The following is a 19,381-nucleotide window of genomic DNA, read 5'->3' on the forward strand; positions in this document are numbered from 1 at the left end:
ACTCACACTAAACTTGCATATTTCACTTGAATAGAATTAACCCTCCCTAAAGTGATAAAATAAAACAAAAATAACTCAGCTAGATTCTAGGTTACCTGGTGTCTCTAAATTGCCCGTAGGTGTGAGTGTGCCTGGTTGTTTATCTCTCTATGACAGCCCTGTGATTGACTGATGACCTTTTCAATTCAATTCAACAACTTTATCAGCCCCTCAAGGGGCAATTTATTCAGAGCAGCTTGTACATAAAGACGTAGATAAAACACATTTAAACAGACAGCAATAATACTGCATGTATAGGCTGAAATACAAAATAATGCCTAAAAACGAATGCTGGTATGAATTAGGATGACAAAGAAGTAAGTAGACTAAAAACAATGACAAATAGTCTATTTTTTAAGCATATGCACCTTATTCCTATCCCCCATGATTCTTTGCGTGAAATTAAAAAAAAATGAAGCCAATGCAGAAGTGCCAAAAATTGCTATACCGCGAGTGTCCACTTGAGGCTGGCTGCAGGAACACCGGATGTCCCGTCTGCACCCATGTTAAACAGCTGGTTTTGACACTAGAAATAAACTGGTTTACAGCCTGGTTCAAAACACCAAACATTCTCATTAGCTAGTGTCTTACTGTGCTCCCATCGTACGAAGAGTGAATTTTTTTGTACCACGATCATTTGGATTTTATTTAGGATGAAAGCTGATTGGCGCATCTCATTTGATTGACAGATAGCTCGGCAGGCAGAGGCCCTGTTCCTGTCAACCGGAATGCTAGCTAGCAAGCTGACAGGAAGTCACGCTTAATGGGCGGGCCATTAGGTTGATCCAAAGTTTGGTTGAGACCACAATTTCAATATGGAAGCATCCATAAATGGGCTTCAACAGCCGTTCTAGACCGCCTATTGTAAGCAGACGACTGACGTCACACGGGGTTTGTCCAATTCTTTCTACAGTCTGTGGTGACGACTCTGCTGCCCCTCGTAGCTGATTGGTCCTGTCACTTTCTAACCGGGCCCAAACGGGTCAGATGGGAGTCTTGTAAGATGGATTTGCCGGTGAAAAACAAGGAAAGGGCGTATTTATCCTTTGCAAGGTTAGCGCTGGACATCTCCAGCAGCAATTATAGCAGCACTCAGACATCTACCTGTCATCCAGGTGTGCCTGCAGCTCCTGCTGCTCCTGCTGCTGCCACACGTCTCATTATTATCTACAGGTGTCTGAATACTGAGCCGTCTGCAGCGCTGGGACTGTAGGTCTGTGTGATAATAAGGGGAACAAGAGAGACGGTCTGGGCTGAAAGGAGGCCGACACCTTGGAAAATCTGGCTCATTCAGAGACACAAAAATGCTGAGATAATCCACAAACATCTTTGAATCATATATTTTTTATATTATTTTTGACAGCTGTGCAGAATTTAAATGGAGCTTACTGTTCCAGTTACACTGGCTCCAAACATGGAACTACAACATGCAAATATGCCTTTTAAATTATTAATTTTCAACTGAAACATTGATAGGAACACTAGACAGAGCATAAATGAACATAATTAGTTACTTCCCATCCCTAAGACTGTTTATTTCATATTCATTTATAGCTTTTTATTTTTATATTCCTCACATAAATCACTTAGAGCAGTGGTTTTCAGTGTGGGGCAGGCCTCCCCTGGGGGGCGCCACAGAGCTTCAGGGGAGGCGTGGAACCATAAACCAGAAAAAAAAAGTTGATTTGCTTTGCGGACTTCTGCTGTGCATGAGGCAAAATGGATAAACTTATAGTTACTATAGGGACTATGCTAAAGAGCAGCGTTACTCAACTAAAGAGTTAAATTATTGAAGGAAGTGGGGAGAAAAAGTGGAAAAAATGGTCAGAAGGTAGCAAAAATTTGTGAGAAAGAACAAAAAATGGGTGGAAAGTGACTAAAATGGGCAAAAAGCAGTCAAAAGTGGAAAAAAATGTATAAAAAAGAGGAAACAAGTGGTATGTAATGGCAAAGGATAGTTTAAATGGGCAAAAAGTTGCCAAAAAAAAAGTGAAAAAGGGCAAAAATGGCAAAGAGAAGAGATTAGAAAATTGGGGAAAAAGGAACCAAGTGGTATTTAATGGCAAGAGGTCACTTAAACGGACAAAAAGTGGCCAAAAATGGTTTAGAAAGACGTCACAAAATGAGAAAAAAAAAAGGAAAAAAAGGGATATAAAATGATGAAAGGTAGCTTGAATGGGTAAAAAGTTTAAAAAGGGCAAAAATGGGATAAAAGTGGAAAAAAATGGGTGGAAAAAAGCAAAAAGAAGTTGTAAAAAGGCCAAAAAAAATATGTAAAAGGGCATTTAATGGCATTATAACTGAATAATTAGGAAAGGCTGATGTTTAAGTACATTTGCAAACTAAAATATCCTAAAGATATTAATGTTAAAAATGTTTAAAGATTAGACAAATATTTGAAATGTTGTTGTTTAATTTTATATATTTTTTTTATTTGAATCCTTTTTGTGGGTGGGGGTAACAGTGGTCTTCTTAGCGGAGGCTCACTCTCACACCCTGACCTAGAGAACAGTGCACGAGCTGAGGTCTAACCCTGACGGTAAAAATCATTTAAAAAGAAATAATCAGTTGTTTTCTGCCCATGCCCGTGTGCAAATCCGTTTTCAGACTAATTTGTCGCTAGGTGGCAGCAGCGCGAACCTCTTTCCACCAACGAACAAGAAGCAGATGACGTCACCAGGTTTTGGCCCAATCAGATGAGCAGCTGCTGATAAATTGCCGCCCCTCAGAGAAACCGCCATCATGAAATTAAAAACAAAAAACTGACAGATGAGACGCAGTTCGCTGGCCGATATTCAGGTGAACTTTTCTCATTTGTTCTGAGCTCTGATAACAAACAAACTGTTTGGATGTTTGTCCGTATTTATGTCGATTTATCGCCTCCTCTCATCCGGTTTTTAGGGTGTTTAGTAGTTAATTCTCTGTGATCATCGCTCAGCTATAAACGTTATGATAGCTAATGTTAGCATGCTGCTGCTAGCTGAATAACCTGATAACTTCTTAGTGGCTGTTATCGTTTTTATCTCAGCGTCAAAAACACATTAAAGCTGCTTACTTTTACGTGAACACGAGTGTTTTACATGGTAAATAAAGACTGTTCACTGATACCGGGCTAACCAGCTAACGGTTGAAGGTAAAGTTACAGCGCGCCAATCCGCCTGGTCGTTTGTTATGGAGGAAGAAAGACACAAAAACAGCATCAACAAGATCAACTAAGACATAAATATCTGACTACAGCATCAACAAGATCAACTAAGACATAAATATCTGACTACAGCATCAACAAGATCAACTAAGACATAAATATCTGACTACAGCATCAACAAGATCAACTAAGACATAAATATCTGACTACAGCATCAACAAGATCAACTAAGACATAAATATCTGACTACAGCATCAACAAGATCAACTAAGACATAAATATCTGACTACAGCATCAACAAGATCAACTAAGACATAAATATCTGACTACAGCATCAACAAGATCAACTAAGACATAAATATCTGACTACAGCATCAACAAGATCAACTAAGACATAAATATCTGAATACAACATCAACAAGATCAACTAAGACATAAATATCTGAATACAACATCAACAAGATCAACTAAGACATAAATATCTGACTACAGCATCAACAAGATCAACTAAGACATAAATATCTGAATACAGCATCAACAAGATCAACTAAGACATAAATATCTGAATACAGCATCAACAAGATCAACTAAGACATAAATATCTGAATACAACATCAACAAGATCAACTAAGACATAAATATCTGAATACAACATCAACAAGATCAACTAAGACATAAATATCTGACTACAGCATCAACAAGATCAACTAAGACATAAATATCTGAATACAACATCAACAAGATCAACTAAGACATAAATATCTGAATACAGCATCAACAAGATCAACTAAGACATAAATATCTGACTACAGCATCAACAAGATCAACTAAGACATAAATATCTGACTACAGCATCAACAAGATCAACTAAGACATAAATATCTGACTACAACATCAACAAGATCAACTAAGACATAAATATCTGACTACAACATCAACAAGATCAACTAAGTATCCCTTAAACCAATATTTTTCAATTTTCAAAATTCACATTGGTTTTCAGTCATTAATCAGAAAATAAAAAAGTGATCAAAAAGTAAATGGATATTGATATGTGTCCTGCTCAAGTTTACTATTTAAATGCAGCAGCACCTCTGGTGTGTATTTTCTATCTGCTTATAAAAATCATTTTAACCTGGGGGTTTGGCTGATCTAAACCCAGTATGTCCTTTCTCTCCTGTTAGGATATATTTGGCGGTCTAAGAAAGTGAAGCCATGAGCGACATGGTGGAGGAAGCGATGGACAGCTCTGCGGTCTCGGAGGAAGAAATGGAGGACCAGCAGGAGATGTCACAGGAAGACAAGTCCAGTCCCAACAAAAGCAGCTACAAAATATCCTGTAAGTAAAAAGGACGGGGTTTTCTCTCTTTGTTTGGTCAGTTTCTCAGAGTCTGATGTGGAGGTTGGACCTGTTCTCCCCGGACTGAAGGAATAAATTATGCCTGTGTTTGACAGTGATTAGTCAAACTGTGGATGCTCCCTTTAAACTGGGTGTTGTGTGTAATAATTGTTCTAGTCTTTAAATAGCACACTTACAAACTACGAAGAATGAAGCAGACTAAGCACTTATTTATCTGCCTGAAGCATTGTTTACCATGGTTCTATAATATTTTTTACTGTTAAGACTCAGCTTAATTGTTGACAGTACAGCTACTTCATTTAAAGCAGCAGTATGGATGTCATTTTAGAGTTGATCTAACAGTGTGATAACTTTGAACAGGAAGAAAGGCATCTGTCACATCTCCACAGAGCACCCTGGACGCCTGCTTCTAGCATGATGTACTTTCATGGGCACCAAAGCATGGCAAACTAAATCCCTACATACATGCCATTAAAGCTGTATTTCGTCCTTCTGTTGTTACAGCTGTGGGTGAAATTATTGAAGGCAAGCGAGCTAAGAAGACGGTGGAAAGGCTTGATTTCCAGGCGCCAAAGCAGAAGGAGAAACTTAAAATTGGAGATGGTAAATTTTCAGGAATATATATTCTTTAAACACAACCTGTTCAGGTGTGTTTATATGTTGATAAAGATGTCTGCTGAACCTTTTCAACCCGTGTTTTCAGGTAGCGGAGATAAATTAGGAGACATTCCACGCATCGGTTTACAAATCGCCAAGATGAAGCCAGCTGACCTGAAACCTTTGCACAACATCGTGTTTGACAGACCAGGAAAGGTAAAAAAAAAAAATTTTAAAGTCTGCATGATTTAAGATCAGCTGGGGGTTAAATATGAGCCTGTAATTTATCAATATAAATTCAGACTTAAGCATTTTTACTGTACGTACAGATCTTAAAGCCTCTTAAAACATTTATTGGGTTATCCTGCAGCCTTACCCAGCAGTCACTGATACTACAGAGTGTCATAAGGCAGATTTTAAGAAGAGAGATTGTTAAATAAATGTGTGTTGTTGCTGTAAAATTTTTGTTACCACAAATCATTCTTTGTTCTTTATCAGATGGCCACAATAAAGAAGAACCTGCGTCTGTTTAACGGCTTTTCTTTTGATGGAGACAGTGAACAGTACGCCAAAAAGAAGGAAAAGCTTCTCAAGTAGGTTTCTCAGACACCTTTCAGCATTGTCACGGGAGAAGAAGTAGTTAATGAAGACTGTATTGCTGAATAAAGATTAGAATTCATAATGTATAAAAGATGTTTAAGTTATCGAGCTCTTTTTTTCATTTTAACCACTCAGCTTAATGCTGTCCTTTGGTCGTAGAAATTGTTGGATTGAATTGTTAAAGGGTGTTAAAATGTCTGAATTTACATGCTGACCGGTGCTGTATTCTCTTTTTTTTAAATGCAGGAATTCAAATTTTACCAACTCCAAACTGAAAGTGGTCTGTGGAGTTTTGGACCTGGAGAAAAAAGGAACTCACTCCGACCTGGTCGACAGGATCATGACTTTCCTCGTTTCACCAAAAAACAGTGGAAAGGTAAACAGGAACCTCTGTGGATGGGTACTAATACTCGATGTCGCCTTCATCCATGGAGTAACGTTTCATTACTTAAGCTGCAGTAGTTTAACGTGTGTATCCAAACTTTTCTGGGTCTGACTCCCTTAATACACTAAAAGAGAAATAATAAGAAGTAAGAATGTTGAAGAGTAAACAGAGGCATAACTACTCCATCCACAGCTCAGGCTTTATTTGTACAGCGAGCTGAAACACAGCAGTAATTACTCTTAAAGAACATTTGACTCAAAAGAGACCCGTTAACATCGGTTAGCATGGGTTTTATTGTGAATGTTGATTAGCCTTTAATGATAAAACTGGTGACAAAAGATATGCTCGCATTACCGTTAGTAGAAGGCTTCAAGAAGCTCATGGCGTTTAACGAGTCGGCGCTAAAGCTGCTGTGAGAGTGGAACAGATGTTTAACGAAAGAGCAGCGGGTAAATAATATCTCTATTGAATCAGATGTTACTGAGAGCTAGTCTGTCTCAGAGGACTGTGGTTTGGTCTGTGGAGGAGCTTACAGAGAAGTTTGGACCGCCTTATTCACACTACAGAGCTCCATGTAGATTTTTTTTATGAACTTAATCACCCTCAGTTACATTATGATCGCTTATTATTTTCAGAACTGTGATTTGAAGTACTGATTAGAAGTACAACACAGAAAACATAGTGGGCTACCAGCAAGTCTGTGTGCAACACTTTTATTTTTTAGAAGATAACTGGGGAGCATTTGAGTACTGAAACTATTGTATAATCCAGTAGCAGTAGGGCTGGGTATTGTTAAGAACCTCACGATTCAATTCGATCTCGATTCTTTAGGTTGCGATTTGATTCGATTCGATATCGATTCGATTCGATATTGACTTAAATGCTTCAATGTCGATTCAGTAAGAAGTAGAAATACATAAATAACCTGTTGAAAATTTTTAAATAATTATTTTCATGCCCATGTGAATGTATTTGGTAAGTCACCTCAAATTTTTGAGCAATAAAACATCTGAAAATAAAAATTTGCACAATAATAACTTATTTGTGCATATGGAGTACAAAAGTAAAAAACCTAACAGTTCTGTATAAACACTGAAAAAGTGCACGTAAACTTAAATAATATTTCTGTCTTCTTGGAAATTGTGATAAACCTCACATAACATGGTTATGGTTAGTTGTTGTTTGGTCGAGTGCGGCCTCCGTCCACACAACGCGAATCAGACGCACAGCGACCCCCACTGGCCAGGAGGTGAATCTATTCAGAGGATTTGCTGAATCGATCTTGAATTGGGGGAGGAAATATTGCGATGCATCGATTAATCGATATTTTTACCCACCCCTAAGTAGCAGTTTGTACAACCGTTCATAGTTACTGCAACTATACAGTGAGTGAAGTTAGTCAGGATCACTCTGTCAGGAAACACGCGTGCAGTTATCGCTGTTATTCATATGTGGCTGTTCTGTGAAGGAGGAGCTGGGGTGGAGGAGGGCTGTAAAAAGCAGCTTGCAGAGGGAGCAGCAAAGCATAGCCAGGTTAGAGCAGTTTGTTATGGCAGCATGAGTGCGATTAGCCAATAGCATGCTAATAGGCAAATCAGCTGGCCATGAGCTGATGAGGGCTTGCGTGAGATCAGCTGATCTCTATTGTACAGCAGTGCTTGAAAATTTTTGCATTAAGCAGCACTTTAAACGTTTACAAAAATTCCTGCAGAAAAGCCTTTAAATAGTTTCACTGTTATAATTTGCAGAAGTACCTTTATTTTCAAAGAAGTAAAAACTTGTTTTTCTGAAAAATATTATTTTGAAAGCATTTAGAGTTGTTCTAATTCCAATACCAGCATCGATATCCATCCAATAATGCTTAAAATGCAGGTATTGGTATCAGTGAGTACACGAGTTGACTCCGTGACCTGCCTGAAATAATGCTATACACTCGGTTTACTGGAACATGTTTTAAATTGGTAATGGATTTGGTGTGCCTTAGACAAAAAAAGGAGTGCCATCTAACTTCTGGTATAATCCATCCTTGGTGTGTACAGTTTACCTTTTTATATAGAAGTAGTGGTATGAATTTAACCTGTGTTAATACCACCAGCACTCCAGCCATGAAATGGATTCTTGTAATACCGTCATTACCACTTTAAACACATCAACTAGTTGTAATGCAGCTCAGCCTTCCAGTCATGATGCTGGGTAAAAAAGCATATTTGTGACAGACATCAGCTCACAGAGAGCCGCATCTCTGCTGCAGAGTCAGGCACACCTACATGCTCGCTGAGCAAACAGCACCGCCTCCTCCTCTTGACTGGCGGTGTCAGTGTTTACAGTAAAATTAAACTGCTGCACAAATCAGATGTCAGTGTCAGGGAGTGTACCTGTTTGGCGGAGCATCTATGTTGGGCTTTTAGCTGGACTGGATCGACTTGGTCGGCCTCGAGCCCAGCACTGCAATAGCTCCATCAGATGCCTTAATATGTTTCAGCTCATAATTGACTCGCTTTATGTTGAAGATCGTTCAGTGAAGTGGGCTGTGGCTCTAATGGTGGTCAAAGAAGGGACTGTAATTACTTAAACTCCCTACAGTCTCCACTAATGGTTGCTCTGCTAAAGCTAAGCTAATCTGAAGATTAAACATGTTATTTCTTACCAGTTCCTCACTATAAATGCCCCCACTGTTATGTTATTTAAAGGCTTTTAATATGAAGCAGCCATATCAGGAAATGGTGTTGCTAGTAGTAGCTTTACGCAACTCAGGATGAAAGAATGTAAATTAAAAACTATAGATTCAGGCAGAAGCTGCAGCATGCTGAGGACTGAATGCACAGACATTTGTTGAGTATCCTATCACAGTTTTGTTTTAATTTTGTGGTGCTAAACATGAGGTAAATGTTGGTAATTTCAGTGCAAAACATTCCATTCTTTCTTTTTTTTCTTTCTGCAGCGTCTGCCTGTGAAGAAAAAGAGGAAATCAAAGAAGAAACTTTCTGGCAACGATTCAAAGACCAGCACCAAAAAGAAGAGCAAACCCAAACCCCGCAGCTCATCATCCAGTCCCAAGAAATCCAAAACAGGAAGCAAATCCAAAGCCATCGTCATGGACTCGAGCAGCGATGACGACGACGACGAGGAGGATGAGAAGGCCGGAGCGTCAGCCGAGGCAGAGGGATCTGACAACGAAGACAAAGCATCAGAGAAAGAGGAGGAGCAGTCGGACAAGTCTGAGGAGTCTGCAGAGGAAGAGGAAGAAGAGGAGGAGGAGGAGGAAGAAGATGATGACGATGATGATGACGATGTGAGGATGTCTGGGTTTTAAAAAGAGAAATATTAAGTAATTTTGATGTGTGCATTTACATTTTTCTGAGTTTGGGGTCTTATTATTGTGTGTAACTTTTATTTGATGGTTTTGATACCCAAACATTTTTTATTTCAGTTTCCTAAATCCAAGTCCAGAGGGAAGTCTGCTCCAAAGAAATCCGCCCCGGTGAAAAGACAGCGGACGCCGGCAAAGAAGGCGGGTCCTCCTAAGAAAAGATCCAAGAAGGAAATTTCAGACGAGTCGGAATCAGAGGCAGACAGCGAGGCTGAGGAGAAGGTACAATACGACTCAGACATAACAGAGATCTGAAATGAATATCCCCTTAATCTGAGGATTTAAATCAGTGGTTCTCAAATGCTGGGTCGGGGCCCTAAAGGGGGTCACTGAGTTGTTTTCAGCGGGTCTCGAAAAAGTCTGATGTATGAACAGTTTAAGCTGAAATACATCTGTCCATTTTTCATTACTTTGTGTTTCTAGAAGTTCGTTTTGGTCATTTTTTTAGATCTAAACCTGTTTAGGTGGGGTTATAGAAACAAGTTTTTCTTTTTATTGTTTAGTGTCTCAAAATCTCAGGAAAACATAAAAAATGTGCCCCTTGTAGTGGCAATCTACTGATCAAGAAGGCCACTGGAGGGAACTTGAAGTCATTTCCAGCTCATGGTGGTTAAAGAGGAGGAGATCCGCTGTGATTTAAGATTAACACTTTATTAACGATTCATTGTCTTAAAAACACCTACAAATGGGTGTGCTGCATTACTTTAAAATGAGATCGGCATCAAAAAACACATTGAAAACACGGCAAGACTCCGACAAACACTAACTTAACCACACACAGTTGAAAAACTGTGTGGCTTCCCCTAATTCATGACTCCCTGCACGCGCTCACCCGTGACTCCCTTTTCTTGGCGTGTGGCTGTGATTTCCACCTATGCTCAGGTGTGTGAAGTGACGTAGCGACAGCCGCAATGTTTACATGCAAAATCACAACATACTAAGAAACTTCAACTTGGCGACAACACCCCTTATCATTGAAAATGGATGAAAATACAATGTGTGCTTGCATGTTAGTGCTGCACAGTTAATCTAATTGCAATGCAGCGTCAGGCTGTGCAATCACATTGTAGCACAAGTTTACTTTTTATAATTTAATTTAGAGTAAACTCATAAACAGCATAAGAAATAATAAGGCTAAACTAACTCAGAAGACTCTAAACTCGAAAAGAGGAAGAAACAAACTGATATCAATGTTCAAACTCAAGAGACTCAAATAAGGTTACTCAAAATTCTTGTATTAAAAATTTGAACTAAAAAAAAAAATTTAAAGTAAAAAAAAATTTGAAGTAAATACACAAATAAAATATTCACAATAACAAAAAAAAATACCAAGAGTCTTTTTTTAAGCTCTTTCTTTCAATGGGGTAAATAAAAATTTCATTTAAACACTTTTTTAGGTTTCAGTTCATCAATAAAAAAAGAAATACTTAAAAGTCCTTGGGGTTTTTTTCAAAAGTCAACTTAAACAGTTATGAGGGAAAAGGGGGTTCATTTGTCCTACCGGCCTGGTAGGTACACATTGGGTGAGGGGGATGATGATGATGAAGACAATGATAATGATGATGATTATGGGTGAGGGGAATGGTGATGATGATTGTCCTGGGTTTAGCTCGCCATCCAAACTCCGGGGAAAAAACTTGGCCAATTCGCGATTATTTGGAAGCTTTGCGGCGGTCCTTCGTCAAGTTGATCGGTTCTTCTAGTAGTGCATGTGTTTAAAAAATGAGTTTGATTCATCCATTTCTCTAATGTCTTTGTAATGTTTGTTTTATCAGAGTTTTAGCAGACTGTTCAGTGTGTGCATCCTCTCAGCGTCTCTCTGTGTGTCTGTCTGTGTCTCACTTCCTGTTTAAAAATACCGCATGTGTGCTGCGATTGGCTGAGGTATCGCGCAGGATTTAAAACGGTTACAACATCACTGCATAAAAGCACTTGGCCATTTACAAAAAATGCCTGCAGAAAGGCCTTTAACTTTATAATAGTACCACTATTACACTTTGTAGAATTACTTTCATTTTCAAAGAGGTAAAAATTAGTTCTTTTATAAGTATTATTTTGAAAGCATTTAGGGTTGTTCCAATTCCAATACCGGTATTGTAAATACACCCGATGCTGCTTAAATGCAGATATTGGTGTTGGCGAGTACACAAGTTTATGCACCGATCCGATACTGTTTGGTTTAGCTTTATATTTTTCTATGTTTAGCCATGCTAAATGTTAGCGCTATAAACCAGAAACCAATTCTTCTTCACTGCCAGAAAGCGCTGCGTGCACAAGCTACTTTTGAGAACCAAAGGAGCCACTGCTGCAGCAGAGAATATTGTCTGTGTGACAGTTTTTCTCTGAATGGGATCGTTAAGGGGCCCTCCAGACCGGCGCTGTCGTACACGACAGGAAGTGGCACAGTTCATCAGAAGTTAAATAACTTTTCTACCATAAATCGTTTCTTGCCTTTTCAAATGCCTTTGAACCCTCTGCAACAGCATTTTCGGCGATCCTAGAACTCGTGTGACCTTTGGGGACTTTAATGATTAAACCCACACCAGTAAACCGGATATTGAACGTCATTTTATCCATTTTAATCCAGTTATGATCATTTTTTTACCGCTAGCTCAAATGCTAATCGTCATATTGTTTATCCTTTGGGAGGATCTGTCAGCCAATAGCAGGCTGTTCCATAATCAGGTGATGCTGCCTGAATAGAGCATAATGGAGAGAGAGAGAGCCTGTGATGCAGCCCCTTGTATTAGGGTGCTTTCACACTAGACCCAGTTGATTCAAACTGCGCTGCGAAGATTAAATGGGCTTGCGCTGCAAAGATACAGCAGTTTTTGAGGTGACAGGAGACTTTTTACAGCCTTTGCATCTCCTCTCACTGACTCCAACCTGTGTTCATCTGTAAGGTGAGTCACAGCAGACCATTTATTGACTGGATTCTGATGATTTCCGCCCTTTATTGAGGAAAAATGTGAACAAACTGCCGCAATGTTTAAAGAAGTTTAGCTTTTACGATGATGTCATAAAGCTGATAGGACGCTCTGTCCTGTATCTGAGTGCGGTTGCATTCACATCTCATCCAAACCATGCCAGAGTCCACTTGAATCGCGCCCGAGACCACCTCCCCAAGTGGGCCCGGGCGCAGTCCGTTTGCATTAACACTACCAAAACGAACTGGACTTTGGGCTCAAGTGCACCTGGATCCGGGACCGGGCCCCTAGTGTGAAAGCCACCTTGTTGTTATTTTAATATTTAGCAGTAAAACTCAATAATCAGCAGTAGCACAATTTTAGGCTCACAGAGATGCTGTACATTATGATCCTATTTGTTGAACCATGTTCTGAGTCAAATATAGGTCTAAAATAATTTGCTTCTCTGCACAGTCAGTCCAGAAAGTTCACACTGGTTTTTGAGCAGTACTCAGTATCAGCTGATACCCAACGCCTTGGTAACGGTATCGTATCAGGAAGGAACAAAAGGTATCGGAACATCTCTAAAAGCAGTACAGTAAAAACTTTATTTTTTACGCTTCTTAGTATTGTTATAGTTTGAGCTGAGAAATATACACTTTAGAACCTGTATTACTTCCTGCGTTTTCCTTGATACCCAAGCATAAAGACTCATGATACCATTCATGAATGACATTGTAATCACAATCAAAAATTACAATATTGTCCAGTATGATTGAAAATGCTCATTATCACCAGATCATGCAGTGCTTTTGCATGCATACACAAACACAGTAGAGTTTCTATAATGATGTGCTTGTTCTGCCTCTTTGTTCAGTCACATTTTGTTTCAAATAAGATACAACCTCTAATATTCATTGTTCAATCAATTTAAACTGGAAGTGGTGGTGGGTCGTGAGGCAAGGCCAGTTGAGAACCACTGATTTAAATCATCAAACTGGGATGTGCAACTGGCCTTTGTCATTTCTGACTGAGGAAAGTTTGACAGGAACCTGAAGAAAAGTCTGTACGAGTTTGCAAAGTGGCTTCAATAATGAAATATCAACCCTGGAAACAACTTCAGAATAAAAGCACTGTCTTGCACTTTTACTTCGAAATGCAGTCAAAAGTGTACCGTATGTTACATTCTTTCAAGCCCTTTTCTTTTTTGCAGCTTCTTTATTTGACAGTCAGGTCCTGTATTTTTAGCAGGAAGTCTGTCATCACTTCATAACATCTTCAAACAAAGGCAGTGCTGCTGCTGGAAACAGACGCACTTTTATTAAAAATAATCACACATTACACAGCTGTTTTTTTTTTTTACAATGGTAGTTAAAGAGATTTTATTTCCTAGAGGAGAGCTTGCCTAGTTCCTCTCCAGCATCTACTATAAATGTGCTGCTACATATCAGATCTTAAGACCCAGCTGTTGTGTCACACCCACTAGCAGAGACTGTAGAGGATGTCCTGGGTGAACTCTGACCCTCAGCTCCTCTATCATCACTCACTCATCCTGATTTCCTGCTCTATCCACTGTTCTGTCCTCTAAAACAAAGGCATAAAAACCTAAATAATTTACCTGAGCTTGGGTTTTTGTTGTTTTCAGCCTAAAAAGAAGAAATCTGCTCCGGCCAAACCTGCAGCTAAAACTAAGAAAGCCGACAGCAGCAGCAACAGCAAGAACAACACAAACACAGGTGAGGAGTTCACACAGGCAATTTCAGTCTTAGTTTAGACCAGTGATACTCAACGTATGGCTCTGCAGCCAAATGTGGCTCTTTTATGTCTTAATTTTAAATATTATCCCCCAAGAAAATCTTAAAAAAGGGGAAACTTTTTGCCTTTTCACCATTTTTGCCACTTTTCACCAATTTAAGCTGACTTTTGCCATTTAACACCCCTTATTTCCTATTTTTTGCCCATATTTGCAACTTCTTTTTGACTCTTTTCCTCATTTTTGCTACTTTTATCCCATTTTTGCCCTTTTTTTAACCATTTTTGCCACTTTTTGTCCAAATAAGCTACCATTTGCCATTAAATACCACTTGGTTCCTTTTTACCAAAATTTTTGCCTCTTCTTTTTGCCACTCTTTTGCCTTTTTGTCCCCTTTTTCACCATTTTTTGCCACATTTTTCCCATTTAAGATACCATTTGCCATTAAATACCACTTGTTTCCTATTTTTTTTGCCTATCTTTGCCAATCTTGACTGCCTTTTGCCCATTTTAGTCACTTTTCACTCTTTTTTTTTGCCTTGTTTTTGACACTTTTGGACCATTTTTTGCCACCTGTAACCCATTTTTATTACTACCTCAAGCTGTTTTTGCCACTTTTCACCACTTAGATTGTGGCTCTTGCATATGTATTTTTCAACAATTTGGCTCTTTGGTTGAGCAGGGTTGAGTAATACTGGTCTAGACCAGGGGTTTTCAAAGTGTGTGAGAGTGAGCCTCCTCTAAGAAGAACTGAACCATTCGGTGGACCCCCCACCCACAAAAAGGATTCAATTATTTATTTTTTTTAGATTTATTTTTGTGCCTTTATTAGATAGAGGAGGACAGTGGATAGAGTTGGAAACAGGGTCAAGAGTGGGGAAGAGACATGCGGTAAAGGGCCTCAAGCCGGATTCGAACCTGTGCCGCCCGCGTACATGGGGAGCGCCTTTAACCACTAGGCCACCTGCTCCCCAGATTCAAATTTTAAAAAAAATTAAACAACATTTCAAATATTTGTCTAATCTTTAAACATTTTAACATTAATATATTTTGGATATTTTGGTTTGCAAATGTCCTTAAACATCAGCCTTTCCCTCTTATTCAGTTATAATGCCATTAAATACCCTTTTTCATATTTTTTGGGCCATTTTACAACTTTGTTTTGCTTCTTTTCCCCCATTTTTTCCACTTTTGTCCCATTTTTACCCTTTTTCACCTTTTTTGCCCATTTAAGCTACCTTTCATCATTAAATATCCCTTTTTTTCCTATTTTTTTGCTCATTTTTGCGACATCTTTTTGCCACTTTTATCCCATATTTACCCTTTTTTAACCATTTTGCCACTTTTTGTCCATTTAAGCAACCTCTTGCCATTACATACCACTTGTTTCCTCTTTTTTTATACAATTTTTTCACTCTTGACTGCTTTTTGCCCATTTTAGTCACTTTCCACTCATTTTTTTGTCACTTCTCACAAAGTTTTGCCACTTTCTGACCATTTTTTCCACTTTTTCTCCCCATGTCCACCCATTTTCTGCTGCTTTTGGACCATTTTTGCCACCTTTAACCTATGTTTATTGCTACTTGAAGCTGTTTTTGCCTCTTTTTACCTCTTAGATTGTGGCTCTTGCAAAGGTATTTTCAATAATGTGGCTCATTGGTTGAGTAACACTGCTCTATAGCATAGTCCCCTCCCCTGAAGCTCTGTGGCGCCCCCCAGGGGAGGCCCGCCTCACACTTTGAAACCCACTGGTCTAGAGGGTTCTCTGATCAAGATGAACAATCTGTGTCTGTGGGTGCTGTTTTTGGGCATCTGTTTTGTCACTTCCGCCTTTCTTTAAACGTGCTCTTCTGGTCGATGCTGCAGCAGAGGACAGTTCAGACGATGATGAGCCGCTCATCAAGATGATCAAGAAAGCTCCAACGCACGAGCAGCTGAAGGAGACAGTGCAGAAACTGCTGAAAGAGGCCAACCTGGAGGAGATGACCATGAAGCAGATCTGCCAGAGGGTGAGAAATCTAACCACACATGAGAGAGGAACACACAGTGACATAAGGCTTACAATTATATTTTAAAACAATATTTCCTTTGAATGAATGTCCATAAAGATTCTTCCTGTGTGTTTAAGGTGTATGACATTTATCCTGACCACGACCTGACGAGTAAGAAAGACTTCATCAAACAGACTGTCAAATCTGTGAGTACACACCTCCCTGTGTTACAGAATTATACTTTTGTGTTCTTTGGGAGTGAGATTGACTGTATTGAACTTGTTAGTTTTTAGGTGCTGGTGTTCAGCAAATAGTAGCATGAATGGCGCTCATTTTCTCCTCTGCAACTGAAATATACTGCAACGAATATTAACTGCTTCCTTCTGTTTTACCCTTTCAGCACAATGTCTGAAACTCCTGTTCATTGATTCAGCAGTAAATGAGGCTGTAATTTTTAAAATTTAAAGTAGGGTTGGCTTAACTGAATCAGATTAAATCATGTTTTATATATAGTTAATCCTTACAGTATGATTGAGGATAGAGAGAGGAAAATCCTGCTAGTGTCCACCAGGTGTCAGCAGAGATCACTCCCTTTTATGAAAGGGGTTAAACAAGGGAGAGAAATGTAAACAGGAGGATGGGGCCAGCGTGGAGGGGGTTCATGCTGTGCAGCTTTTTATAGCAGGGATACTTTTGGTTTGGAGTCATAGTTGTAAAATGAGACCGTTGGCTGAGTTTTGATTGGATTCTTGAACTTTATGGCGTACTTTTAGGATTAATCAGTATGAAACATCCTCAGTACTAGACTCCTCTGGGATCGCCATGTGAGGTAGATCTGTAAACCTGAAAAAAAAACACTTTTTTGTAAAGTGAGGGATCATATTTCATTTACGAGGACACTTCCTGGTGATAAATGCACATACAGGTCCATTTAGAGCTGTTAAGTACTAACGTTCCTCCATCCCCACTCACTGACTCCAACAGACATTCAGTATCATATCATTGTAAACAACCTAGAAGCTAGACCGAGAGATATGCAGTCACCTTTCTGCTTTTCTTTTTTACTGTTGAAACAAACTGCTGCATGTTTGCATATTCAGCCTTGTGGTGTCCTGTACTTTTTGTTTACTAACTTGCAAAACAGGAAGTCCACATTCTATCAGATTGTGAACTACAAGCACGCAGTAGCACAGACCACTGTTACTGTTGTTGGCGGAGAGGAGAGCAGAGCAGAGAAGAGGGGAGGGGAAGGAAGGGAGCAGAACCAAATAGTCCATTTCTCTAGTGGACTGATCCTTAACTGGAGGCCTGAGGGCCATATCAGGCCCCCAGATCTTCCTGTCCGGCCCTCAGAAGATCATTAAATTCATAAAAGGAGAGAAAGAAGATATTGTAGTTTTAAGAGTATCTTTATAAATGTCTGCAGCTGTTAAATCCAGCCCAAAGTAATTAATATTGAAATAGTTTTAGAATTACTGAAAATTTGTTCTGTTTTCACAGAAATTCACTTGTCAGCCATGAATAGTAAATATTTAAAAAATGTGTATGACTGGCAGAATTGATGCAAAAGGCCAGATTAAGTGATGAAAAGAGGTTAGAGAGTGGCAAAAATAGGAGATTAGTGTCAAAATGGCTCATTTAGTTGTTCAAAGGGACACAGAATTGCAAGTACAGTGGTGAAAATAGGTTAAAATGTGGAAATAATTGGTAAAAGGGGATAAAGGGGCAAAAAGTATCAAAAATGGGTTAAAATTGGTTTAAAAAAAGTGCAAAAAGTTATGAAAATGGGTTAAAAAGTGGCAAAAATGGATTCAAGAGGGACACTGAGGGGAGCATGCTGCGAAAGTGGTTTAAAAGGGGTTAAAGAACAGCTTAGATTGGTTTTGAGGGGCAAACTGTATTAAAATGTGTTAAAACTGGCAAAAATATGGCAAAAACAGCCTGGCAAGTAGTGGAAAAGGGGTTGAAGAGGCATGAAGGAACAACAATCAGCAGGTCAGTTGCAAAAATGGGTTAAAAAGTGGCAAAAATGGATACAAGAGGGGCAACAAGGGTAAAAACATGCTGCAAAAGTGGTTTAAAGAACAGCTTGAATTGGTTTTGAGGGGCAAATAGTATTAAAAATGTGTTAATACTGGCAAAAATATAGCAAAAACAGCCTAGCCAGTAGTGGAAAGGGGTTAAAAATGGCAAAAATAGATACAAGAGGGGCACTAGGGGGATAAAATCTGCTGCAAAAGTGGTTTAAAAGGGGTTAAAGAGGCACAAAGGAACAATAATCAGGAAAGTTGCAAAAAGGGGTTAAGGAGTTTCAAAATGGGCAACAAGTGCCAACAGTGGTTTTAAAAATAGCTCAAATGATCAAAAATGGGTTAAGAGTGGCAAAAATGTTTCAGAAATGGCTGAGTGAAGTAGTGAAAAGGGTTAAAAGTGTCATAAATGAGTTACACTGTTGCTAAATCACACTAGGGATGGGTCCATTCTCTGGGGTTTTCAGGGGTCCAGTTCTGCTGTCAGGCCTGTCTCCTTGTGTCCTGCTTCATTATAGATAATAGGAATAGATCTCACTGGTAATGAATAAAAATGTCCTGTATTTTGAAAGGAAATACATATAGTACTACAGTAATATTTCAATCAGACCAAAATACATACTGAATTTTGTGTATTTGAAAGTCTGGCCCCCAGAGTCCCTGTCAGTCTAAATCTGGCCCTCGTGCAGATCTACCTGATGACCTCTGCTCTAGTGTATCCTGTAGGCTCTTTGTCTTAATTTCTCTGCATCACGAGTTTAAATCTTCATCTGATCTGGTTTCTGCTCGTTTCCTCACAGCTCATCACATGAAAGCTGAAGAACAAAGACGCTGCCAGAGGTCACAGGAAGACACACCCCATTCTGTCATTAGTGTCATATCAGTTTGTTTTCTTACAGTTTTATACATGATTATTTTTTTATGAAGGTGTGACTGTGTATAGATTTCACATTAACACTCATGCTCCATCTCTAACATGGAAAACAAAAACATTTCAAACTGAAGAGTTTTCTTCTCAGATCGGACTCTCCTCTCTCTCCTGGATCAAAGTTTGTACATACTGTTTCTGATCGGAGGTCATTTTCATTTAAAAAGTTTGACTTTTGGACTTCAATTTGAATTATTTGGTTGTTTTTCTGCCAATCATTGTTCTGCAGTGTAAAATCCTCATCAACTAATTTACTAATTAAATGAAGCTTTTTGAA

General features: G+C 39.0%; 1 protein-coding gene across 2 annotated transcripts; it reads left to right on the forward strand.

The window, feature by feature from the left end:
- The first annotated feature begins 2,727 nt into the window (after nucleotides 1-2,727).
- dek (DEK proto-oncogene) lies at nucleotides 2,728-19,381 on the forward strand. 2 transcript variants are annotated; one of them, XM_041792480.1, is made up of 12 exons: nucleotides 2,728-2,838; nucleotides 4,369-4,523; nucleotides 5,049-5,147; nucleotides 5,248-5,357; nucleotides 5,640-5,734; nucleotides 5,988-6,117; nucleotides 9,068-9,418; nucleotides 9,557-9,718; nucleotides 14,048-14,138; nucleotides 16,022-16,164; nucleotides 16,284-16,352; nucleotides 18,977-19,381. In XM_041792480.1, exons 2-12 carry the CDS (start codon nucleotides 4,400-4,402, stop codon nucleotides 18,986-18,988), a joined length of 1,386 nt encoding a protein of 461 aa, XP_041648414.1. In that variant the 5' UTR covers nucleotides 2,728-2,838; nucleotides 4,369-4,399; the 3' UTR covers nucleotides 18,989-19,381. The 2 variants fall into 2 exon arrangements, with proteins under 2 accessions (XP_041648414.1, XP_041648415.1); XM_041792481.1 differs by having other exon boundaries at nucleotides 16,025-16,164.

This window comes from Cheilinus undulatus, linkage group 8 (genome assembly GCF_018320785.1).
Source record: "Cheilinus undulatus linkage group 8, ASM1832078v1, whole genome shotgun sequence".
Classification (NCBI taxonomy): Eukaryota; Metazoa; Chordata; class Actinopteri; order Labriformes; family Labridae; genus Cheilinus; species Cheilinus undulatus.

Bases quoted from the DNA above. Each gene is read 5' to 3' on its own strand.
- dek (XM_041792480.1), top strand. From the start codon at position 4,400: ATGAGCGACATGGTGGAGGAAGCGATGGACAGCTCTGCGGTCTCGGAG. The intron at 9,719-14,047 runs GTACAATACGAC...TGTTGTTTTCAG, and splicing joins ACAGCGAGGCTGAGGAGAAG to CCTAAAAAGAAGAAATCTGC. The intron at 14,139-16,021 runs GTGAGGAGTTCA...TCGATGCTGCAG, and splicing joins CAAGAACAACACAAACACAG to CAGAGGACAGTTCAGACGAT.